At 60.1% G+C, this 24,833-nt stretch overlaps 1 protein-coding gene across 4 annotated transcripts in view; it reads left to right on the forward strand.

Moving 5' to 3' along the window:
- The window catches only part of PGS1 (phosphatidylglycerophosphate synthase 1), a 33,280-nt gene continuing 8,447 nt past the window's right edge, over positions 1–24,833 (forward strand). Inside the window, exons 1-8 of one of the 4 annotated variants that reach the window (XM_039226468.1) lie at positions 1–167; positions 8,289–8,478; positions 11,237–11,314; positions 12,905–13,004; positions 13,626–13,815; positions 14,506–14,684; positions 16,517–16,962; positions 24,495–24,564. In XM_039226468.1, coding sequence (XP_039082399.1) covers positions 25–167; positions 8,289–8,478; positions 11,237–11,314; positions 12,905–13,004; positions 13,626–13,815; positions 14,506–14,684; positions 16,517–16,962; positions 24,495–24,564 — 1,396 coding nt within the window. In that variant the 5' untranslated portion in view covers positions 1–24. Of the gene's footprint in view, positions 168–8,288; positions 8,479–11,236; positions 11,315–12,904; positions 13,005–13,625; positions 13,816–14,505; positions 14,685–16,516; positions 17,039–24,494; positions 24,565–24,833 lie in introns of all 4 variants that reach the window. The other 3 variants (XM_039226466.1, XM_039226467.1, XM_039226465.1) reach the window with 3 other exon arrangements.

A 24,833-nucleotide genomic window follows, 5' to 3' on the forward strand; every position in this document is an offset into this window, starting at 1 on the left:
CGGAAGCGGAAGCGCCGAGTCTCCATGGCGGCGGCGGCAGCGGTGGCGGCGGGGCCGGTGCTCTGGAGGCGGCTGCTGGGCCTGCTGCCCGGTCGCCCCGGGCTGGCCGCGCTCCTGGGGCGCCTGTCCGACCGCCTGGGCAGGAACCGGGACCGCAGGCGCAGGAGGTGAGAGGCGGCCCGGCCGGCCGTGGCAGGGTCGCGGCCGCGGCCCTGCCTCCCTCCGCGCCGGGAGTGCGCGCTCACGCTGGCGGCCGGGCCCGGGCGCCCCGGGTCCCGGCGGCCGGCGTTGCAGGGGTCTGTCTGGTCGCGAGAGACTCCGCTTGGGTTCGGAGGGGGGCGGGCCTTTTCCTTACGCGGTCCTGACCGCGGGTGGCTCGGCCCGAGTGAATCAGCCCAGCCCGGGATTGTGATTGTGCGCGTTCAGCGCTGCTCACATCCTGCCCGAGAGAGAGGGCTGTGAAGCAATCCTGAGTCAGTGACTCTCAGGCCTGGGAAGAGGAACCACTCGAACCCCCCTTCACACTTTTCAAAGGGCCCGTGTGCTGGAAAAGTACTGAAGTGACTTCTGTAAATGGCGAGGGAGGCTTTGAAGCGGTTTGTTCAGGCCGTGGTCTTTCAGAGTCAACATTTGCCTAGAACATGCTGACCTAAGAGGCCTGCTGTTAGTGCTAATGTTTAAAAATTTTTTTTTCTTGTGTGCAGATGGTTTTCTTATCAGAGAGACTCAAGCCTTACCCTTGATCCTTCAAAAGAAATAAAAAAGATCTTAGACGTAGATCCCTTCGTAGGGTTTGCGTTGTCTTAGATTTTATCTGTGCTTGTTGGGTGAGACGGGACCTCCCGCTTTCCGCGCACAGACCTGTGGTCCAGTCATGCGCGCTGTTTCCAGGTATGGGAAGCAGCCTGCTTCACCCTGGGTTACGGTGGATGGTTTTCAGTAAAAATTAGAGTTTGATTCAGGGTAACACTTAGGTGATAGCATCGGGGGCAGTATTGAGCCCTTAGAAGCTTGCTGATCAGAATGGCTCGAAGTTTCGTAACTGCGAAACCAGTGGGAAACGGGTGGGGGCGGGGACAGGGCAGAGGTGGCCTCAGCATTTTCTGTACTTGGTGCTTGGCCAAGACCCGGCCATTGCAGTGGGTAGTGAAGTCAGATGATTTCCACATCTCAGCATCAGACCACTGGGAAATTTGGTTTCAAGTTTCAAGAAATGTGCTCTTCTCAAAGGCAGTTTTGTCATTTCCCTGTTAGGTGTTTAAACTCTAGGAAGAACGCTTCATTGTTAATTGCTGTTTAGTATTGGAATTGACCATTAACGAATTCTTTTGAAAGAGACATTTCCCTTGAGTGATTTTTTTTCCCCTGAGGGGGTGAGGAGCGTGGTAGCGGGGATAGTCTATACTGACTTCCCAAAGTCCTTTTTTGGAAATGGAGGCAGTAGGTGTGGCACCATATCTCTTCTTGATTATGTGGGAGAGAGGGGGTTGTATTTCTGGGTCAGCAGTTCAACCAGAAACTCACCGAAGCCAAAGAAACACAAGTGTCGGAAATTTGTGTCTTTTTTTTTTTTTTTTTAGTTTATTTTAGTTTATATTCTTTGTGTCTTATAATCCTTAGAAAAAATGCTACTTGGACTGTGAATAAGTGCTGTGACCAGTGTGGTTACAGCACTGTAGCTTTCTGAACCTTCGTTTTTCCTTCTTGCCTTCCTGGGTTTGCAGATTTTCCCCGACTTCTTGTGGCCTTGGTGTTGGGGTTTCTCTGGTCGGGTGTGGCCGCTCGTGCTCTATTGGCCGCTGACTTTCATTTCTCCTGCCACTTGTAGAGCTGCACCTCGCAACTCTTCATTCCCCGAATGGTGTGGTTTCTTGTAACTCTGGTAGTTGATTCACTGATAATAGTTCTATGTAGTCATGAGCTTAGACTTTTTCAGATTTTAGCCGCCAATCTGACTCAACTGTTGGAGTGCCTAGTGAGCTCTCGCGGCTAACAGGAGGGGTGGAGAGAGGGTTCTTTTCCTTGCAGCGGTTTCCTTGTTAGTTACAGAGACGGCCGTAGTGACAGAACACTACTTAAACTTATTTCCAGCTAGTGATCTAGAAATACTCTTGTTTTCCTCTTGAGCAGGCATCTGACTCATTGTCGCTGTGGACTGTTGGGTTCACTTATTCAGCACGCGTGTGTCGAGCACTGCTCTGCTGGGCTAGGTGCCGAGGAATACAGGTAGAGACATAGCCCCGCCTTCAAGACGCTCAGAGCCATAAGCAGAAAGTAATAGTAAAGTAAGTTAGAAGGTCACGGCCGTACCTAAGAGGCACACCAGGACGTCACAGAAGGCTTCCTGGTGGCGGTGATCCCAGAGCTGTGTTTTGGAGTATGGGAGCAGGCTGGGGAGAGAAAGGGGAGCTGGTGGTGGTCAGGGAAGGAACCTTAATGAGGTGGGCTGCTCATTGTAGCAGCAGAGAAGGGAGGCACTTAAGTCATTTCCCCGAGGTGACTGAGCTGACTGGGCATGCGGAGTAGGGAGGGGAGGCGAAGGGAGGAGCTAGGGACAAACTTCATCCTCTGGGCTGAGACCAGGGAGGCAAGCTTTGGGATTTCTTGTAGCTTCCTTTCATAGTGGCCCCGGCCCAAGGTGGTGGGGAATGGAAGGGATTGGAATCCGCTCTGGTGGGGGAGTGCTGAGGGGGGGGGGGGACGTGTGTTTGACTTGGGTGACGGCATGAGTGGAGAAGGCACACTTCACCCAAATGGGGGGGTAAGAAAGAGGACTGGGTGTGGGGGGGTGATGATCAGGTGAGTTTGGGGCAGGTTAACTAGTTAGGCTAGGTGGAGGTGTTCAGCCCGCAGGTGACTGCCAGGTCTGGGGCTCAGGAGGGGCAGACAGCACCTTCAGATAGTTGTTTGGAGCCTCCAGGCTACGCAGAACAGACTTGTTATTTGGAGAAGAGCTTTAGTGGGAAATGCGTTGGGGGTGGGGGGCGCGGGTTCCTAATGAGCTTGCCTGCCAGATGAGGAAACAGTTTTCTTTGTGGCCCCTTTCTCTAAAAAACACTAAATGATTTTCAGTTTGAGCTATCTGTGCAGAAAGGGCTTTATTTTTGTTTCTCTCTTCTAGGTGTGTGGGTGAGTGTGAGGAGTGGTGAGGGGGCTCCCGACCTCCCTGAGTTAGAGGGAAACAGATACCCAGAATGCCATTCTTGCAATTAGATTGTCTCAACGTTGTAACGGCAGTTCCGTACCCTCCGGTTCAGCTTGTTAGTTTAGTATCTTCTACCCTGAGGGACCACCAGATTTCCAGAAATTACTTTTTCTTCTAACCTTCTGATGCTCCTGACTTGTTAGGGGTTAGTAGAGCCATGTCTTGATTTACAGTCACAGAATGGGTGCGAGGGGGATACTTAGAATCAAAGCATAATTTCCCCATAAAGAATTCACATTTGATCCTGCAGGGAATTAGAGTAAGACTTGCAGTGGACAGACTTTTAAATTGTAGCTTTACTGAGATCACGTTAACGTCGACTGTCCCCAAGCACATTGCTGGGGGATGAATTATGCTGGGTCAGTCAGTCGTGTGCTCCTAGAGAGAGCAGGGAGCCTGGATTAAAGCGTTCTGATAGATCATCTGCTTGTAAGCATGTGATCTGATTCATGTAAACGAGTTTTTTCCCCGAAGCTGCTGGGAATTCAGGCCTGTCCGAGCCTTTGGATTAGCAGCACATGTGATTGGTTCTCGACAGGCACTTTGCTGGGCCTGGTGCTCTGACCGGCCTCTGTGTGTTGTGGGTTTCTGTTTGATTTGGGGCCCCTGGTTGTGAGTGACTTCCCTCTGGGCCAGGCAGGAGGCTAGTCCTCTAGCTGGCCGGCACGTAGTCACATGCTGGCAGCCCCAGCCTCCAACGCCAGACTTGTGGGAGTGCAGCGGGCCGTTGGTCTTTTGTAACCTACGGGAATTCACACTCACTTCCCTTTCTCGGGCTCGGGGCTTGCGCTAGTCAGGAAGGGCCGCCTGCTGCTGGGGATGCAGGAAGTACGCTGCCTTCGTGTAGTTTCTTAGAGCTTTTCTCAGGAAGTGCTATGACTCTTGCCCTTTTCTCATTAGCTCATGTTTTTGACGTTTCAGTGTACATGACTGGGGGGGGGGGGGGGGGGGTTTTTCTTAAAAAGTAGTTTCTGAAAATAATTACGGTCCACAGAGCTCGGCTTCTTTTAAAAACTTCATTTTTTCGTCATTTTGTACAGATTTGGATGGGATCCAACCCACAGAGCTTGTACCGCGAATCTTACCTTACAGTTCCAGAAGAGCCCATGGGCCTCCGGAGCATGACGGGGCCCACGATGGGGGCCACTTAGTTAGTATCCCGAGGACGGCACGGGACGAGGGGTGGGGGTGGGGGTGCTGTCCGCCGGGGATTTGTGGCCGGTGTCTGAGGATAGTCCTGTAGCATCGCTGTTTCCTTTGCTCCGAGCCCAAGGTACCCCCTTGGGACAAAACCCTTGAGAGGTGGGCCAGGTTGTTTGTTTCCCACCGGGTGGGTGACGCTGCGGCCCCTGGGGAGCAGACCCTCTCCGCTGAGGCGGAGAGGCTGTGGAGGGGACATGGGCAGTGTAGACCGGGGTATAATTCTCTGGTGTTTGCCTGCCTTTGTTGGTGTCTCGCTGCTGGCCGTGTGGGAGCGGGGTGGCACCTCCAGGCAAAGGAAGAATGCAGGTGTGCCAGTGTGTTCCCCGGGCGCACGCGAGGCTTCAGGATGTTCGGGGGAAATGGAAACCTCCCAGCTCCCTGCCCAAATACCTTCTCTGTCCCCTGAGGCGCTCTGGGTCAGTAGCCGTGTTCCCGTGTGCCTCGGCGGCTCTTCTGCTCTGTTTCCGAGTGGCTGACTGTTGTGAACTCAAGTCCCCCTGCCTCCCCCTGCCTCGCTGGAGGGTGGCCTGCCCTGTCCCACCTGGGACCGCCCCTTGGGCCAGGGTGGCCTCCACTGTCTTCACCTAGTGGGGGCCCCCTGTGTGGGGGATCGGGGTGGGGGGGGAAGAGCACCCTTAGTCAAGGCCATTCAGACTGGGATTCCTCCCAGAGACAGTGGGAGAAGACTTCTCTCCCCCTGTACCCCCCTCCCTCCACACTTATTCTGCCCTCCCGGAGTCACCCCGAAGCCTTCCCCCACCCGCCTCGCCCAGGTGCAGGAAGGGCCCCAGGTCAGGGGTCCTTGGCGCTTAGGCCCAGGACTCTGCACACTCCGTGGGAGCCTTCAGCCCTGGCTGAGCCTTTGGAGTCTGGCGGCCCGTGGGTGGCTGGAGCCTGCCGTCCACAGGGCCTGCTGCTTTGTTCCACTTTGAGAATTGCGCGCCTGGTTTGCTGTTGCCTCTGGCACCCGGCGGCCCTAGGCTCGTTCCCCAGGCTTCTGTGGTCTTCCCTAGTAAAGGAGCCGGCCTCCAGGGAGGCCTGGTCGTCAGCAGAAGCTGTCACCTGGTCCCCACCCCCCTCGCCCACTTCCTCTCTCTGTAACTAGAAATGGGGGCTAGGTGGGACTAGAGAGATGATTCAGGGGCGTCCAGGCCCCGATATGGAAATTGTGTGTGTGTGTGTGCGCGCGCGCTTGTGCACATGCCGGTTTAGTTCTCTGAAGGGTGTGTGTGTGATGCGGCTCTACTTTTTTGGTAAAGTAACCACATCTCTTGGGCCTCCGGTTCCTGACCCAGTACGTGTGTGCGGTTTCTGAGTAAGGCTCCCTGGGGTGCGGGGACTTGCCTGCGCAGGGGGTCGCCCCGGAGATGGGGGTTACTGTGCAGTGGGGGTGCTGCTGGCCCCGGGGGAACCCTTTTCTGGGAAGATTTCCAGGAGTCAGGCTGTGGGAAGCGGGAGCCAGCCCCCCGTGGGCTTTTGGCTGCGGTGAAGGACGAGCCTGGGCCCCCAAACGGATGCTGGCTTGGCTGCTCCCGTCCCCGCCCGGCACCTCGTGGAGAGTCTGGGCGTCACCTGTCCACATGCGGCCTCCCCCACGCCCGTACTGTCACTGTGGGGACCTTGATAGAAGGCTTTGCTTTTCAGAGTGCCTCCTCTTTGGGTGTATAAAATTGCCACTTGAGGGCGGTGCAAACCCCCCCCCCCCCCCGGCCCCTGCCACCTCTCAGCTCCTTCTCCTCTCTAGCAAAAATAAACCTGTCAGTACACAGATCAAACAGGAAGCCAACCGAAGAAAGCCCTCAGCAGATCTTGGACGGAGGCCCTGGTGGAGCATTCCCGGGGCGAGCTGCCCGACGGGGGCGAGCCCGGCCCGCCCTGCGCCTCTCCCAGGCAGGACGGGGCCCCCGCCGGACCCTTGGGCGTGCGTGTCGCAGGGTCTGGCCCAGGAGACCCTCCTGCCAGTTCGCGCTCCGCGCTCCTCTGTAGCCTTGCTCGCCCCTCCCCGGCCTGGGGCAGCCCCTGGGAGCCCACCCGAAGGCGGTGGTGCTGGGGCTCAGGGGGAGCGCCCCTCTGTGGTCACTTAAGCCCACATGCTGTGTATTTTGACCAGTAATTAACAGCAGCACCTGTGTCTTGTGCCGTTCTCGGGTGATTGCTGGGGCGTAAGCCTGTGAGACCCAGCTTGTGGGAGCCCGTGGCCATGCTGCTCCTCCCTTGCGGCACCTCCCCCCACCCCTCCCGCCATGGGACAGAGGGCTGCTCATGTGATGGCCGGGCCTCGCTTGCCCTCCCCTGCCCTCGCCCTCTCCTGGGCTGCCGGGTGCCAAGGACGTGTTTCTGTGTCTTCCTTTGGGGGGCTGACTGCAGTCTTTTGTTGGCCCAGATGAGGGGTGCGGCCCGACGGCACGGCACGGGGTGTTAGCTTACTTGTCTGGTGTGAGGGAGGACAGGTGCCGTGAGGCCGGGGGTACGCTGGTCGGCTGCTGCTGTGGGGTTTTCCACCTCAGACTGTGTTTAGTGAACGACTGTTGGACTTCAGGCTCCCTTTGGGGCTTCTGATCGATAGTGTTGTGCAGACTTTCCCGTGGTCCCGTGGTCTTCCATTGGACTAGAGGGTCTTTCCCTCTCCTTCTGGGAGCTGTCTTTGAGCACCACAGGAATAAGGCCTACGGTTTGGGAAATCGAGGCAGCAGTTGCCTAGGCCTTTCACTTGGCCAGCTGCCGCTCGTCACCTGAGAGCCGTAGCAAGCCGGTGTCCCTCCCCCCCACCTCGGGGACAGCGGGGAAGGCTGGCTCCTCTCCTCCCTATGCACTGGGGGGGCCCCAGGCCAGTCCCCAGCTTCCCAGGATCCAGGGGACCGCTACCTTCCACCCGTTGACTCAAGTTTTCTTGGCGATGAGTCGGCCGGGACAGACCGATGGGTTCTGGGAAGCACAGCTGTGGGCCATCTGGCGCCTGCGTGGGGACGTTCGTGGGCCCTGGGAAGACTCGGCACCCTAGCATGAGGCGAGTGAGTGACATCATCTTCCTGGAATCTGTGGCCCTTCAGGCCTTGGGGTATCGCAGCGTCCCTTCCCTAGAGTCCCTCTTGGAGCTGTGGTAGTAGGTCACGCACTGCACAGGGACTTCCTGCCGCTGCCTGCTGGGATTCCGAGGAGGGCCGGGCTCGCACGGGGCTGCGGGTGTCCCCGCGGAGGCGCAGCCGGCGGGCAGCAGACCTGCGGGCCCGCGGGCAGGAGGCCAGGACCTGCGTTGCTGCCGGCTCTGCGTCAGCGGAGTGGAGCCGGCCTGGGGCGCAGCTCTATGTGACATGAGCCCCGAGGACCACGTGTAGGGCGGAGGGGGCGACTGTCGCCACCACCAAGATGACCCCCTCCTCCAGACTCTGGCTCCTCCTGCTCCAGCTCCTCTCTCCACAGCTGAGTAGTCAAGAGAAAGTTTCATTTTCCTAGGTCCTTCCCTGAATAAGAGCCTTGCTTAGCTCTGCAGTCACGGCCGGCGGCCTGGGGTGCGGCGGTCACACGCATTCCAGCCCCGCCTTCGTTCCTGGTGGCCTCGTGGCCTCGTGCAGGCGGGTTTGGCGGGGCGCCCCCGTGTTGAGCGTGGTGGCTTCCGTGCATTCACTCGTGGCCGCTGTAAATTTTGAGTTGTTGGAGCCGGCCCCAAGCCTGGGGCTTCTCCGTAGGCCTCGGTACTTCTCAGGCTGCGCAGCTGGGCCGGGCTGACGGGAGAGCCCTCGGGCTCACTTAAAGTAGGCCAGAGAATCCAAAATTGGTTAAAAGGGAAAACCCTCGCACTTCTGTCTGTCCCCTGGTAGCTGGCACAGACTTCTAAGGAGGTGGTGGGGAAGTATGACCCTTTGCATGTCTCTCTAACCAGGTCACCATGGCTGCTGTTGGCCCCTGTGCTGTCCCCCGCGGTCCCCCAGGTCACCTCCCCTCCTTGCTGCCTGTGTCCGGAGGGTGTGCACAGGTTCCAGTGGATCCGGAACCTGGTCCCAGAGTTCGGTGTCTGCAGCTCGCACGTCAGGGTGCTTTCCTCCCCGGTGGAGTTTTTTGAGCTCATGAAGGTAAGTTGTGTCCATAGGAGGGAGGGAGGGACGTTTGAGCTGGAGGCTTGGGGACCTGAGGGGAGGGTGTGTCCTGAGCAGAAGGCTTCTGTTCTGGAAATTTCTTCCTTTATTTCAAGTTTTTATTTTTTTAATTATTTTTATTTTGAGAGAGAGAGAGCAGGGGAGGGGCAAGGAAAGAGAGATTCTGAAGCAGTCTCCACACTGTCAGCACAGAGCCCGACACGGTGCCCCAGCTCAAACCATGGGATTGTGACCTGAGCCGAAATCAAGGGCCGGTCCCTTCATTGCCTGAGCCCCCTAGGTGCCCTGCACTCTGGCAGTTTCTGACGGCTGCTTACCTTACGGCTGATTCTTCTCCCTGTTGGGAGCTTTTCGGCTTCACAGATGGTTGAGTTGGGCTGTGCTCCAAAGCTCCCCTGCGAAGCTCCCGTGGCCGGTAGAACAGCCCAGAGCGTGTGGGCAAGTGAGGAGCAGGTCCCGGATTTCGAGTCTTATGGACAGACTGCTTCCGTCGGCTCCGTTCGGGAAGGGGTGTGGGCACCCTTGCTGATGGGCTCTGAGAAGAAAGGAGCCTTACGCTAGGCATGGCATGATAGACCCCTGCCCCTGCGCATGTCTCCAGGACACAGAACGTTCTGGAAGTGAGGACCTGGCTGAACCACGGAGGAGACCGGATGTGTAGGAAGTAGCTGGAATTCTCTTGTTCGTGACGAGGTGTTTAGACATCGCTGGAGAATTCGGATATCTGGTCTTAGGCCTTACGTTCCTGTTCTGTCCTGTGACTTTGTCTCAAGTTTGTACCTTTTGTGTCCTGGGGGCGAGGCTGACCTTTGCAGGGAGGGACTTGAGCTCTCAGTGCCCAGATGTTCGTGTCGCACCTGGTTCCTCAAGGTTAAACTGCTAATTGGAATAAGTAATTCGAAGCTGATTAATTTTTTATTAGCATGAGCTCTCTGGGTTCAGATCAGCAGTGATGGCAGAATTTTGGTCCGACAAGGTCGGGCAGGCAGAATGCTGGGAGGTAAGAGGAAGTGTGCGTAGAGGTTAACGTTTCTGCAGAACCATCTGTGTCTGATTTGAATACCTGGCCCCACCTTTGGCCCTTCTGTGCTGTAGAGCCACGCTTAGCTTAACTTCCGACTGGTGCAGTCCAGAATGCATTCTGTGTGTGTGCGTGTCCCCGTCTGTCTGTGCAGGGCTCTCCCCACCTCTCCCTTGCACTGCTTCTCTGTCCCACGCATCCTTTTTTGTGTAGAACTGATGTTGAGGCGGTTTGCTCTTTGCTCCTACTTGGTTCTGTGTTTGGCTTGAAGAAACCGGTTTTGCGGAGGCAGTTCTCGTGTTCTAGTCGACTCCGCGTGAATGGCTGCCAAGTCTCCGCGTCGCCGGTCCCCGGCGGTGCACCTGTCCTGGCTGGGCCACGGAGGACAGGAAGGGAGGAGGCCCTTCTGTCCTGCCCTGTGGGTGGAGTTAGGGCAGATTCTCCCCCGTGGATGGTGCAGGGTGGGAGGCGTCTCTTTCCGGGGTGCACAGAGCGGCCTTGCCCCCCGAGAGGAGAGTGCGTCCTGCCATTGCCTGGCCTGTGAGCCGCTGTTACGGCCGAGGCTGCTCCTGTGGGCCTGGCGGCGGCACCAGTAGACACTCTGCTGCCCGAGCCGAGGTGTCCGGGTCCCCGCAGGATAACTTCATGAATAACCAGACCGAGGGGGCGGTGAGCTTGGGTAGTTCTCTGTGCTTTCCATGAACGCAGGCCTCTTGCCGGTGTGTTCGCCTGCTCCTGTGCAGGCCGTGCGGGAAAGCCTCCCGCCTCCCTCCCCCCGGGAGGCCTGGCCTTCCTGTCTCCTTTGAGAAGGTCCTTCCTGACCTTTGGAAGCCTGCCGACCTTCCTGTCCTCGCCACCCCCTCTGGGGCAGGGCACTTCAAACTCTAGAGGGGGCCATTGTTCCCCGGGCCAGAGCAGGTCTCTGGAGAGGACGGAGGTGACCGTCATCTTTGCTGCCCTGTTCTTCTTTGTGCCTAGGGGCCTGTCCTCATCGCACAGGACATTTGTACCTGATTGTTATGAAAGTGAACCGTGCAGGTGCAGACGGGGGCATGCGAGTTGGCACCCGCACCGCCCTCCTGCTTGGCCCCTCAGGGTCCACTCTCGGCGGTTGGTGCCCTGTGCACGCCCCACGTGAAGCCCCTGGTGAACAGGGTGTGCGGGTAGGTGGGGGGAGCGAGTGGCTTTCATGTCAGCGGGACGTGGTGGACGTCGTCAGGTCGCAGCGCAGACAGCCTTCATGCTGTGGATGGCTGCGTCGTGTCTTGGACGGTGGGGTCGCGCCTTCCTTTTGGGGAGAGTATTTTATTTCATTTCATTTCATTTCATTTCATTTTATTTATTTATTTTTTTTTTTAAATGTTTTATTTATTTCTAGGAGAGAGACAGACAGACAGCGTGAGCAGGGGAGGGTCAGAGAGAGAGGGAGTCACAGACTGAAACAGTCTCCAGGCTCTGAGCTGGCAGTCAGCACAGAGCCCGACGCGGGGCTCGAACCCACGATCCATGAGATCATGACCTAAGCGAAAGTCGGACGCTTAACCGACTAAGCCACCCAGGCGCCCCTTGGGGAGAGTATTTTAAATAAGGATTGTGGGTCCTTATTTGGTAGCTTCCCGTAAGGTGTAGGAGAGCCCCGCCTGGAGGGTCACCGGTTGTATTTCCTCCGTGAGCTGTGGAAACCACAACTGGGAATTGTTTCTCCTCTTTCAGGGCCAGATAAAAGTGGCCAAGAGACGGGTCGTGATGGCGTCTCTCTACCTGGGGACAGGTCCTCTCGAGCAGGAACTGGTAAGGTTTGAGGTGGGGTGGTCCCCACAGCAGCGGTGACTCCCCCTCCCGCCCCCACCCTCTGCCAGTCCCTGGTTGTCCAGAGGGCCAGTGAGGGGTGCGGGGAGGGCTCCTCCTCGCACCCATGTCCTCCTCACCCTACGCGGGGCTTCCTAGGCGGCCCTGTCTGCCAGCCCAGGGCTCAGCACGCCACGGCTCGCAGGCCGCACCTGGCCCGCCGCCTGGTTTTGTGTGGCCTGTGGGTTAAGAATGGCTTTTGCGTTTTCAAATGATTGGGGGGGAAATGAAGAGGAGAGTACGTGTGACACAAGAAAAACGTGGGAAACGCAGATTCCTGTGCCTGTAAACAAAGCCTGGTCGGAACACGGCCGTGCTCACTCGCAGATGTGTCGTCTGCGGCTGCTCTCCTGCCGCCACTGCAGAGCTGGTAGTTGTGACAGGGACTGTCCGGCCCACCGAGCCCAGAGTATTTCCTCCTGGGGCCTTTACGGAAAGAGGTTTTTGGACCGTGTCCTAGACAAGCGAGCGGAGTGCGGGCTGGGCAGGGGTCAGGCACCCGGGCTGCACCTCGTTCCGCCCGGACTTGCTGTCGCCCGCAGTGACGTGGGCAGGATGGGAAGGGGAGGACCCGCTGGCTTGCGTGCGTGGGGCGCGGTATGCGGGCGCGGGGCTGGGTGCGGGCGCGGGGCGTGGTGTGCGGGCGCGGGGCGGTGTGCGGGGCGCCGTGCGCGGGCACGGGGCGGGGCGCGGGCACGGGGCGGGGCATGGGGTGGGGCGTGGGCACGGGGCGGTGTGCGGGGCGCGGGGCGGTGCGCGGGCATGGGGCGGTGTGCGGGCACGGGGCGGTGTGCGGGCACGGCGTGTAGCCAACCCCACGTGAGCGCGGTGAGGCCTTTCTGGGGTCTTCTTCTCAGGACGCCCTGCATGGGGACGCAGCAAGCCGGGCCTGGTGCCCGCAGCGTATTTTTGCTCGTCCCTGCCCAGACGCGCACAGCGAGGGGCCGGAGTGGAGCTCCAGAGACGGTGGGGCGGCTGCGTGAGAGGCACTTCTGTCCTCTCCGCTCTGAGAGGGAGGCATCGGTCTGCCTTAGGGACATGCTTTCAGCAGCAAGCTTGGGAAGCCTGTTTATTCTTCTGGGAGAAGACTGTCCCGTCCAGCCCGTGGAGTGTGGCCAGTGGGCGGGTCGTGTTTTGGATTCATTGGTTCTGCAAATATTTGCCGAGTGCTGTCCGTGTGTAGACACTGTTTGCTGTGTGTCGCTGGGGGTTGTTGAAATGTGCGAGCGCTGGTGTCTCAGCCTTTCCGAGAGCAGCAAGGTCCAGGCTGCTTGGGCGATGTGCCTCCGACCCGCAGGCCCTCCTTCCTGCCCGGTGCGGCCTGGCCGGGGAAGGGCACCAGGTGGCGTCGTCTGGCTGCTGGTGCTGGCCTCTGCGGTGGGCACGTGTTCGTGCTCTGAGAGGGCTGGACACAAGGGGCCGGGGGGGCCGGGGCGTGTGTTACCTGGCAAGTTGATCCTTTTTTTTTTTTTTAATGCGTGATCATCTTTTTGGATCTTACATTTTTATTCTTTTGGGGTCTCTCCTCGGTAGGTAGATTGCCTGGAAAGCACGCTAGAAAGGTCACTCCAAGCAAACTTTCCTTCAGACCTCAGGGTGTCCATCCTCTTGGACTTTACACGGGGCTCAAGAGGTAGGTCTGACCTGTTCTTGCCCCGAGGATTCCTCTTCCAGAGCCTCTGTTTCACGAGGTGTTCTCGTCTCCCGTGTCCCAGGCAGAGGCCAGCCCGTTGGAAGATGGCCCAGGGTATCAGCGTTCCTTCTGTAGCCAGGGACTGGAGGCCCAAGGGAAAACAACGGAGGCAAAAAAGAGAGTGTTTTTGGGGCCCACGACTGACCTGCTCCGGGCAGGTGGTGATTTGGGGGGTTGAGTCATCCCCAGGATCCATCTGTGGTCCTCCTTCCTGTGGGCTGGCCTTGTTCTCAGGCTCCATGTGGTGGCCCCTGGAGCTGGGCTAGGGTTCAGGGCAGGTGGAGCCGTCTTTACCCGGAGTAGATGTGCTGACAGTGGAGTGGGGTGGCTCCCCTTGCGGGGGGGGGGGCCGGTGAGTGGGTGCTGAAACGGCAGACATCTGTCTGCTGCGCCCAGCGCACCAGTCCTGCTCTGGGACGTGGATTTGGTCTGAGCTCCGGCTCACCATGGCACCAGGGCGCCTGGCCGGTGGCGATGGGTGGTAGGTGGCTCCTTGCGGCGGGCGGGTGCTTTTCCTGGGGTGAAGTGCCCGCCCTGTCTCCCGCTGGCCCCCGTGTTTAGGTAGGAAGAACTCGCGCACGATGCTGCTCCCGCTGTTACGGAGATTTCCCGAGCAGGTTCGTGTCTCGCTCTTCCACACGCCCAACCTCCGGGGGCTTCTCCGGCTCCTCATCCCCGAGCGCTTCAATGAGACCATCGGCCTGCAGCACATCAAGGTGTACCTCTTTGACAACAATGTCATTTTGAGTGGGTGAGTTTGCTGCCTTCCACCCCGGACCTCCCCTTAATACTGTCCAGGGCGGAAGTTTGCAGACCACGGAGAAGGGAGAGCCCGCCTTCATACGCCTCCAAGGTGGCCGTACACTTCTGGCCTAGTGTCTTTCGTGGCAGTGCGTCTGCCGTGGCGGTGGGAGGCCCACCACTGAGGGCCGCCAGGAGGGTGCTGCGGCTTGCTGAGCACTTGGTGGATGCCCTGCGCCCTGCGTGTGCTGTCGCCGTGGCCCTTGCAGAGACCCGCGTCGTGCTCTCCTCGCTGTATCCACGGGAGACTAGACAGGACCAGTGACAAGCCACAGAGCCAGGGTGGCGGTCTGGGTTCTTTTGATTCTAAAGTTCGGGCGCTGGTGATGAGCCCTCTGGAGTAGTTGGCTTTATAAGTGTGTTCTCCTCTCAGCTGATTGTCACCTCTGAGGGGTGGGGCTTTGTGGCCCCTCCTTCGTGTCCCCTCATGCCACTCTTGCCTCGCCTCGTGTGTGTGTGTGTGTGTGTGTGTGTGTGTGTGTGTGTGTGTGTGTGTGGTCGCGCTCAGGCGGAGCCGCTGGTTCGTCAGTCTCTGCTGTGGGGTCGTCATGGGCATGTGTCACTGCCCCGCGCCCACCAATCCCCGGAGACCCGCCGCTGGTCCTGCCCCAGTCCTCAGCCGCTTCTTTCCTCCCTGCAGCGCGAACCTGAGCGACTCCTACTTCACCAACCGCCAGGACCGCTACGTGTTCTTGCAGGACTGCCCCGAGGTCGCGGACTTCTTCACGGAGCTCGTGGACGCCGTGGGGGACGTGTCCCTGCAGCTGCAGGGGGACGACTCGGTGCAGGTGGTGGAGGGGATGGTGCACCCGTACAAAGGTAGGGTCCTGGGCTCCTGCCCCCCGGAGCCGGCGGGCGGGGGGCCGGGAGCGTGCCTCTGGCCGCCTTGCTGCGGGCTGGCGACTCTTGGGTGGCGGAGTCTCGTTGTGCTGTGTCTCTGCAGCCAGAGGCGACTCACCAGTCCTGCTCTGTGGGTCCAGGGAAGGCGGGAGGGTGGGCTCCGGCCAGGGGCCCGGCCCCGCGCTTCCAGGAAGCAGCCCTCCCCAGGGCCAGTTCCCCAGCGGGGAGCGAGAGGCTCCGTGGCTCTCAGCTCCACCGAGGCCTGTGGCCTCCTGCCTGGAAAGTGAAATGGGAGAGCCCTCAGCTCTGCTCCCTGGAAACACGCAAACCCTGGCAGCTGGTGCTCCTGGGGGCATTCGCATTCCTGTGATTCCTGTGGCTTCCTGGTCGCCTTCGGGAGGGCCCGCTGCTGAACTTGCAGCAGTGTCCGCAGCGTGGGGAGGGGTAAGCCCTGACCGTGGAGGAGACGAGCCCTTGTCTGGGGGCCAGTCTGGGATCCGGGCACCTGCCCTGCCCGCTGCCAGCCTGGACGCTCAGTTATTAACTCCCGGCATTTTCTGTTTTTATCAATAAAAGAGATTGTGGAAATTTGTTTTCTCTCTTGTCATATGAGCACCTACGTGTTGTTTTCAGTTTTGCCCTTTGGCTCACAGAGCCTGAAATACTTGGTTACCCGGCCTGGACAGGAGACGCCGGCTGACCCCGGGTCTGACTTTACAGGCCAGGCACAAGTATGCAGAGGAGAGGCCCCCACGTTCTGGGAAGGATGAGTCAGCACGCTCAGGGAGCCTGCACAGACGTGCTCCAGGGACCGCAGTAGCTCAGAGGGATGCGGGAGATGCTCACGACACTCAGGACAGCCTGAGACCACCTGTGGTGGGCGGCGCCTCCCCCGAGAGCCTGCCGCTGGCGCTGTGACACGGTTTCCACAGGCCACCCCTTCTGGTCCTGGAGCCCTCCCCCCGACAGAGGCGCTCAGATGTGGGGGCGAGTAAGGGCCAGCCAGCCAGCCAGCCCAGCCGTCCCGTCTCCCCCCACCCCGACGCCGGCTCAGCGTTGCCCAGGGCCTGCTGTTTGCTCACCGCCCTGGAGGCGCGGCACAGCCCCCCCCAGCGTGGCATTGCTCTCTTCCCTTCCGCGCTTCACGCTCTCCCTGCTCGCACTGGGCTGTTCGTCCTGCCCTGATTCCCCGGGCTGGACGCTGCCTCGTGAGTGTTCACCTACCGATGGTGTTTATGGTCATCTTTCGTCCATCCGGTGTGTCCGGGCGGCCACTCGCCACCAGCGTCTCGTGTGGACACACCGGGCCCGAGCCCGCCTGTCCCCGCGCTGTTCCTTGAGGGCCTCGCTCCCACTATCCCACCACGTGGCACTTGCTTCATCCGCAGTTGTCCCCACGTTTTGTGGCTCACACACACATGCACCTTTGTTGTTAAACGCTCTCAGGCACAGCGTGTTTCCTGACCACCAGCCACCTGGTGCAGGTCGGGAGTGTGCGTGTCAGGCCCCTCCCAGGCACCGCATCCCAAGGTCCCCGGTCCCTTGATTTCCGTCCCCGTCAAGTAGTCTGGTCTGTTTTTACACTTTGTGTAGGTGGCGCTGATGGAGGCCTTTCCCATCCCCTGGCACAGGCTCTGGTGGGCTTTCCTTGCATGCTTCTGTGCACAGGGAGCCTTGCTTGTGGCCTGGTGCCTGTGCTTGGTGAAAGTGTGTCACTGCGTGGTCAGTGGGGGTGCCCACGCCGTGCCGTGTCCCTGTGCCAGGCAGGAGTCCAGAGCCTCTGCTTCCCTCCCTCCCCTGTGTCCCTGCAGGTGACCGGGCTGCGTACTGCAGGGCGGCCAACAAGAAGGTCATGGATGTGATAAACTCGGCCAGGGCCCGCCAGCAAGTGCTGCACGCCCAGACCTTCCACGGCGACTCCCTTTTGGCCCAGGAGGACGCAGCGGCCGCTGGTGACCGGAGGCCGGCCCCCGACACCTGGATTTACCCGCTGATCCAGATGAAGCCCTTTGAGATCCAGATCGACGAGATTGTCACCGAGACCCTGCTGACAGAGGCTGAGCGGGGCGCCAAGGTCTACCTCACCACCGGCTACTTCAACCTGACCCAAGCCTACATGGACCTGGTCTTGGGCACGCGGGCCGAGTACCAGATCTTGTTGGCCTCCCCAGAGGTCAACGGCTTCTTCGGGGCCAAGGGGGTGGCCGGTGCCATCCCGGCTGCCTATGTGCACATCGAGCGGCAGTTCTACGGCGAGGTGTGCAGCCTGGGGCAGCAGGAGCGGGTGCGGCTGCAGGAGTACCGGCGCAGGGGCTGGACGTTCCACGCCAAAGGTACACGCGGCAGCCAGCACGGCCCTCCTGTCCTGGGCGCCCGTGCTGCACCCTCTCCTCCGAGCGCGCCCCGGTCACACCAGGTTCTCCCTTTTATGCGCCCAGAAGTTAGAGGCTCCCGTGACTTGGGTGGCTGTTCTAGAAAGTGTCCACGTAACTTCTCTGATGGGTGAAAAGGTGCGTGATGCCGCCTTCCCATGGTCCTCGGAGTTTGCCTTCGTTGGCTGTGCCGTTTTCAGGGACGGAGGAGTCGTTAGGGATTATTTAAATTTGGTGTTCAGCAGCCTGGTTTTTCAGTCTTTGCCTCGCCCCCGCGCTGCTTCTTCCCCTGGGTGAATCCTTTTTTTCATGGCCGAGAAGGTCGATGCCCTGTCTTTTCTGTTCTTAGCCGCATGGCGCTGCCCATATGTGGGTCGTGGTCTGAGCCGTATGTGGGGTGCGATCCCCGTGGGCATCGGCAAGCATTTGGGGGAGCCCGCACGTGCGGTGATCCCAGGGACGGTCTGAGATGGGACAGATGGCTTTAAAACCTTGTGCTTAGCGGAGGGGTCGTCCCCACCGCTGCGTCGTGGTGCGAGGACACCCGCGTCACGTGTGTCACTCCTTCCCGTGCTCCACGGGCCACAGTCCTGTGTCTCAAGGAACAGTGGCTCTCACAGAGAGCCCTGGCCGCGAATGAAGTGCGTGGCTTGTCTGGCTTCTCTTTGGTGGTCCAGAGGCCTCTTGTGCTGGCCCTGGAATCTTGCGGAAGGGCTGACTGAGGAGGGAGGGGGTGGTGGTGCCTCAGCCTCTGGTCTCGGACGGGGAGTCCAGGCTGCAGAGTCCCGCGGCCACTTACCTGTGTTTAGGTTTGAGGTCCTTCTGGGATCATTGGGTGGAACTCTTTTTTATTACATCGGTGCTTCCACTTGCGGGTACGTGATGAGGAAACGAAAGCCCGGACTGCCCTAGACCTGGATCCACTTTCTGGGGACGAATCCAACGTGGCATTAAAAAACAAACAAACCTCTCCAGCAGTTTCTGATGCCTCTAGAATCAGTGTCACAGCTCAGACTGGTGAAGCTTCTGGCCCAGGGGGTTGTTCCCACTTCCCACTGGGAGGCCCCGGGGTGTGGATGTGAACTGTCCCAGCCAGCTGGCGGGCGGGCTGAGCCGGGCAGGTGGGGTGGCCCGTGAGGGTGTGGGGAGTGTCTTTGGATCAGGTTTGTTACTTACGGGAACAACAGCGGTGCCTCGGCGTGGGGTGTCGAAGACGGATGGCTGGACAGCGGAAGAAGCTTTGCTCTTCTGAGAGGACACAGGTACCCTGGGAGCTGTGCGGGGCCACCTAGTGGGCGCCCGCTCCCGGTCTGTCCCAGGGCCCCCAGCTCAGCCTGGCCTGACGGCTGTGACTCGGCTGGGGGTTATTTCCCTGAAGCCGCACTGATAAACGTGCAGCGACTCCCCAGTTACCATTGAAACAGAAACACCCAACCGGCTTTTCCAGTGCGTCTCGCCTTTTCCCGGACTGGCATGCTTGTGCTCTCTGCCCGCCTCGGGTGGGGCCCTGCACGCCCGGAGCACCGGATTAGAGGGGAAGGCCGGCATCGCAGGCACGTGTGTGACGAACCAAGAGAATGGGGGATGGGTCCACGAGGAGGAACGAGGGCTCAGAGACCCCTCAGTGCTGGAGAGCCCAGGGTCTTCTCCTGTGACAGTAACTGGTCCTGGGGGGTCGTTAGTCGGCCCCCTTCTCTGGCTCATCCTTGGATGCTGACTCTCCCCAGCAGGGCCATGGAGAGGAGCTGGCGGGGGGTGGTGGGGGGATGGCTGGGCGTGCTGCCCACCCTTGGCCAGGCCTGTGCTGGGGATAGTGGAGCATCTGTCTGTTCCTGTCGATGGCTGAGTAGCCAGTACCTGATGGCCTTATTCAGGCCCCCGCAGGGCAGGCCTGGCTGATCTCGGCCCCCACTGCTCCTAGAAGCCCTCGGTGAGGAGAGGGAGCTGGGTCCCACGTTCACTGAGTGCATGTCCTTGTGTGTCCCCCCACCCCCACCCTGGGAGTCAGGCAGGGAGGGGCTCTGTGTTCAACCAGCTGGTGACCTCGTGAGTGTGGCAATGCAGGGACTCTGCGTGGTCCCTGCCCGTGGGAAGCCAAAGGCTGTCGGGGGGCGTCCTCGTGGAAGTGAGCACACTGGTCAGCAGGTGCCAGGGGAAGGCAGGAAGTTCCAGGGGCAGGGGTGCATCCTTCATTGAGGAGCCTGACCTGGGGCTGAATCCCACGACCCTGGGATCATGACCTGAGCCGAAATCCAGAGTCGGCCGCTCAGCCGAGTGAGGCTCCCAGGTGCCCCTCCACCACATTTTCATTTTGCCTCAAAGTCCCAGAGGCCTTTTCACTATGTAAGGCACATACTCTAGAGAGTTTTGCCACGTGGTCTGGTTTTTTAGGGCTTTTGCAAAGGCCACCTCTTTGGGATGCCACGGAGGCCCTGTGTGTGCCATCCGTCCTGGAGGCCCCAGATTTGGAGTCTTGAAACCTTGTTTTCTGCCCAGGTTTAACTTTGGCAGAAGGGGAGGGACCTGGTTCCATGAAGTGGCCGTGTGGCGGCCAGCCGGCGGGGAGAGGCGTCCGGGGGGCCACGGCGTGGATGCCCGCGTGCTGCAGGGGAGCAGCAGGTGGACGGGCCAAGGGAGGTCCTGCGGCTCTTGGCGAGGAGAGCGTCCTTGTCACCTGGGGTTTTGTTGCTGCTCCGCCTCTGGGTCTGGGCAGGATGCTGCCGAAGCTGGAGGCCGGTGGGTCCACAGTAGACAGGAGTCACCTGGCAGCTCTTCTGGGCAGTTTCCTGTTGCCAGGCCCTCGCTCCTTCCCCGGCAGGTGAGGTTCCAGGAGGTTCCATGAGTGGGAAACACCGTGAGTGCTGCCGTCAGGCCACTCGAGGAGGCACTAGGGTCTGTCCCTGCTTCTGTTTACCATGAGGGCGTTAGTGCCTGGCACGGCACTTCGCGGCTCGGGTATTTATTTTTTCCCTTTTAAGTGATAATTTATGCTCTTATTTTATGTGTTTACTTCCCGAAGACTTAATTTCTTTAGAGCAGTTTGGGTTCAGAGCAAAATTGAGAGGAAGGTACAGAGCTTGCCCATAGCCCTCCCCAGCCCCCCCTCCCGTCAGCATCCAGGACCAGAACGGCCCATTTCCTCCTCACCCACGAGCCGACCTTGACGCGGCGGTGTCACCCAGAGTCCACGCTTTATCCTGAGGCCCATCGTGCGTTCAGGAGTTCACATGGATGGGGACGTGTGTCCATTGTCACAGCGTGATACGGACGGTTTCACTGCCCCCCCTCACCCTCTTCCCCCCAAACCCTGGCAGCCAGTGGTCCTTTTACTGCTTCCACGTTTTCACCGTTTCCAGAAGGTCATACAGTTGGAATCACAGTCTGGCTTTTTCAGGTTGGCTTCTTTCATTTAGTGACATGGGTTTAAGGTTCTTAAACCTTCTGTCTTTTCATGGCTTCACAGCTCTTTACAGCCTTTAGTGCTAAGTAACATTCTGTTGTCTGGATGGACCGCAATTTACCCCTCCCCCCACTGCTGAAGGGCATCTCCGCTGCTGCAGGGATTCCCCCTTTGAAACCTGGTCCCAGGGGGAAGTGGGGTGCAGGGGCGAGGTGCAGAGGGACCTTGTCAGCACTTGTGAGCACTGTGCCCCCCACGTGCTGTGCCAACGAGCTCACCTTTTTAGGTCTTGGAGAGGAAGCAGCCCAGGGGCGCCTGAGTGGGGGTGGTGTGTGTGTGTGTGTGTCCGTGTGTCCGTGTTCCCTGCTGCTCCCCTCTCCTGCTCCCAGCAGGGGAGTGGCCCGAACACAAGGCACCCCGGCAGCCCCATCAGGCAGGGGCCACGTCCACACTGGAGGACGTCTCGGGCGGGATCAGAAAATGAGGTGTAGCCTTGATTTCATCTGGGTGTGGTGTCCCGGCACTGGAGCGCGGTGTGTGGCGAGGGCGGGGCTGGGCCGTGGGATTAAGAGATTTCTGGCTCCTGCTGACAGAGGGATCTGTTAATGATTGTGAGAATTGTCACTATTTTTACTGCTTTCCCGACAGGCCGGTTGGCATAGCTCCCTAAGGTGAGCTTGCAGTGCCAGCCGGGCAGCCGCACCCCGTGTGCCCAGGGCACGCGTGTCTCCCCTGGGCGCCAGCAGGCGTGCACCGGGCCCGGCAGCCTCTGGAAGTGGCCCGGAGTGCAGGAGTGCCGCAACGGGCGCTTCGTCCTCTGTGGGCAGGCTCCTGTTCCCGGGTGTTTTTACAGGGGTCCGAGAGCCTCTGACACTTATTGCAGAATTTTGTGGCAGAGATGAAGGGGGGGGTCACGTAAGTTAAAATTTTCCTTGGGGTGATACTCAGAGAAGGCCTCTAACCAGACACGTTCCTGAGCTCTTGCTTCAGAACTCAGAGCTTTTTATACTTCATCATGTGTCAGAAGATGCACTTTTGGCCTCATTTATTTTGTTTAAACAAATATTTATCGAGTGTCTGTTGTGTGCCAGGCAGCATTCAAAGTTGGGAATAAGTCACTGGGGATGAGGCAGGCCCCTTCCCTCCCAGGCTGTCTGGTTTAATAGCAGGCAGGTAATGGGCCGATGAATCTATTCAGGTACGATGTCCAGTGGTGGAAAGGGTTACGGAGAAGACCAGAGCAGGGGGAGGGGGCAGAGCTGTTAAATGGGGGCTCGGCAAGGCCTCTCTGGAGGGGACCCTGGACACAGTCCCCAGCCCAGGGGTGCGGGTGGGGGGGGCAGGACCGCCGAGACCCTGCATGGCACGAAGAGCGAGGGGCCCGGCTCGGGGACAGTGCGGCTGGAAGGTGGCCGGGCCCCTCAGGAAGGCTCAGAGGCCTGGTGAGTGAGCGCGTGGGAGCTGTTGGGCCACCTGGTTTACTCTGTGGCACGACACTGGGACCTGGGACCATGCGCAGAAGGGACTGGAGGTGCAGGCAGAGCAGCCAGAGGCGGCCCGGGGACGGTGGCGGGGGGGGGGGCTCTCCTTCCGGAGCCTGGAGCCAGCAGCAGCCCCTGGTCTCGTCCAGTCATCTGTGTCCCCCTGAGATGCTCCCTGGGGGCCCGAGGACCGCCCGCGGCCAGTCCCCTCCTGGCCGCCAGTGCTGCCCTCAGTGCTGTGGCTTCAGCTGCAGTGTGTGGCGGGCCCTAGATTGATGATGGTGTTGAGCACAAAGGTCAGGCCCCGGGCTTGATAATGGGCTTATGGCCCTGCTGGGAAGTGCACCCGGCACCCGCCCCGCCTCTCCCCTTCCCTGTATGCTCAGGCCCAGAGCAGGGATGCGCCCTCTTTGGTCCCTCCCTGATTGAAAGTTTCCCAGCTGTCCCTGGGGCCTAGCCCAGGGGTGAGATGCCCGCCTTGCGGAGCTTTGCACCCAGGGGGGCTGGCTGTTCCTGGGGCTGCATCCTGAGCCCTGGGGTACTGGACGGTGTGGCCTCGCCGTCTGTGGTCTTTATCTTCTTTGGGTGGAGAAAGATTGGGGTCCACGTGGGCCTACAGAGGAAATGGTGGAGTGGTCACAGGCTGCGAGACCCCCTTCACTTGCGCGTGTCGTCCCGGAGGCTGGCCTGGGCCAGAGGGCAAGGTGTCGGTCCTGCCTTCCCAACGGGGCGACAGCGCCGGGAGGGTGCTGGAAAGATCCAGTCTTGCCGCACGTGAAGCCCAGGGACGCCTACGTGCAGTGCACGCACAGACGGCGTGTCTGAGAACAAGAGGGCCTTCGGGCTGGAGATGAGGGAAAACGGGTCTGCAGAAGCTCTTGGGGGCCGGTAACCGGGGCAGACTGAGCAGTGGTGATGGGCTCAGGAGCTGTGGGAGGGCCCCCCCGGGTGCCTCCTGAGGAAGCCACCTACATTTAGGCAGATTCTCAGGAACAAAGTTTCCACAGGACCAGGTCCTATTGGCCTTCCCCACACGCCCTGTAGTCCAGGAGCCTTGGGTACACACACTCAGGTGACACGATTCACATCCGCCGTAGCTCACCCCCCCCCCCCCCCCGGGAGCTGGGCTCCCTGCCGCTCACTGTCCCTGTCCTGTGGGAGTGGGCTTGGGAGAGGTGGCTGGGTGGGCAGCACTCAGCAGCCCCGGTGCTTCTCAGCCTTTCTGAGTCCATCTCGAGAGCTGGAACAGCAGTGGCAGGGGGGCCTTTCTTCCCGTCCCCGGGCCTGTCCCCCCAGCTCCAGGCTCTGGAGAGGAGGGGCGGGAGAGGCGGAGCCTGGCGTAGGCAGAGAGCCAGAGCTGCAGGGGGCCGGGCGCGGCCATTCCGCCTGGACGTCCCTGGGCGTCTGGCCCACCGCGAGGTCTCTTGATACGAGGTAAGGGGAGTCGAGTGGTCGCCTGTGCGGCAGGGGCCCCGCGGGACGGTGCAGTTGCCTGAGCGCTACACGCAGGCGGGCGGCTTTGATGTGGCCCCTGTGTGGGGAGCGGGGGTCGGGCACGTTACAGGAACAGGCAGCAGGGCGTCGTCATCTCTTACCCAAGATATTCTTGGAAATGCTCTTGCTCTGAGTGAGAATTAGGAAATGGTCTTCTATTTTAGGCTCCTTGGTGTGTATTACACGTCGGTGATTCGCTCACAATGGTCATGCGCGCCTGCGGGCCCTTTGAAAGGGCCGTGCTGGTAGAGGAGAGACCAGCCGTGGTGGGAGGGTGCGAGGAGGCTGCGCGGGGGAGCCCTGTGGGGCCGCTGCGGCCGCCTTGGGCACCGGACGTCGGGCCGGGTTTTCTGGGCTGAGTGCTCTTGGTGTAATGTGCAGGCAAAGCCAGGGGCCAGGCCCAGGTCTGGGGTCCCGTAGGAGGAAGGAAGTGTAGGGCGGCGGGTGCCCTGGGGAGGTCTGGTTTGGGACGTCGTCTTTTCAGAAGTAGTGGTAAGGGGCACAGGGCCGTGTAGCAGGTCTGGGACTCGGTGGGTGGGGGGCACAGCGGACCACCTGCCTTTGTCTGTTTCAGGAGATGGTTCGGGATTCAGAGAGAACCCACAGCCTTCGTGACAGAGCGTGCTGGGGGACGAGGCAGGACCCTGTCCCCCATGGCTGCTCACGCTCTGGCTGGGCTGTCGGCTGCCTCATTTCCTAGCAAAACAGGGGAAACTGCGTTCTCTGCGGTGGGATAGAAACTTACAGCGCCTCTTAGGTTCTCTGCTCCGCTGGCCTCTAGTGGGCTTTGCCTGTCTGCTTGGATGTCCCCGAGTCCCCAGCAGGCACTCACTTCTGGTGTCCCTTTGGGTGCAGTGTGTCGGCAGCCTGAGACGGAGAATTGCGTGTCCCTGGTGGGAAGGGCTGCAGAATGGAGTGAGCTTCTTACCAGGAGCCTCTGTCACCTCGCGTGACAGCCCTGTGCCTGCGGGCTTGGGGAGAAGGGTCTCTGTTCCCTCATCCACCGTCTTAGCACAGCAGGGGTGTCTTTCCCGAGAAGCAGGTGTGGACTGGACTCTGGGGCGTTTCGTCCCCTCGGTGCTCGAGGCAGGACCGTGGATCCTCTGGCCAGGGTGGGTTTCACGTCTCAGTGGCCAAGATGTGGCTGAGGCGGTTCGGAGAGGGGACTGGAGGCCCCTAGGTCTCTGGGAGGGGCTGCTGCGCGGGGGGGTGAGAGGGAACCCTGGAGAACCCACTTGTCGCCGTGCCCGGGCAAGGGACGCGGGGGGCCTGCCTTCCTGGCGGCGCCCGGGTGGAGAGCGCGTCCTGCCTGGCGACTCCTTCCCGCCAGGGCTGCTTTTGTCTTAGGTCGAACGAAGCGAAGTGTGGAGAGGCCCTCGGC

This window comes from Hyaena hyaena, unplaced genomic scaffold, assembly GCF_003009895.1.
Source record: "Hyaena hyaena isolate Hyena2069 unplaced genomic scaffold, ASM300989v1 scaffold_21, whole genome shotgun sequence".
NCBI classification, from domain to species: Eukaryota; Metazoa; Chordata; class Mammalia; order Carnivora; family Hyaenidae; genus Hyaena; species Hyaena hyaena.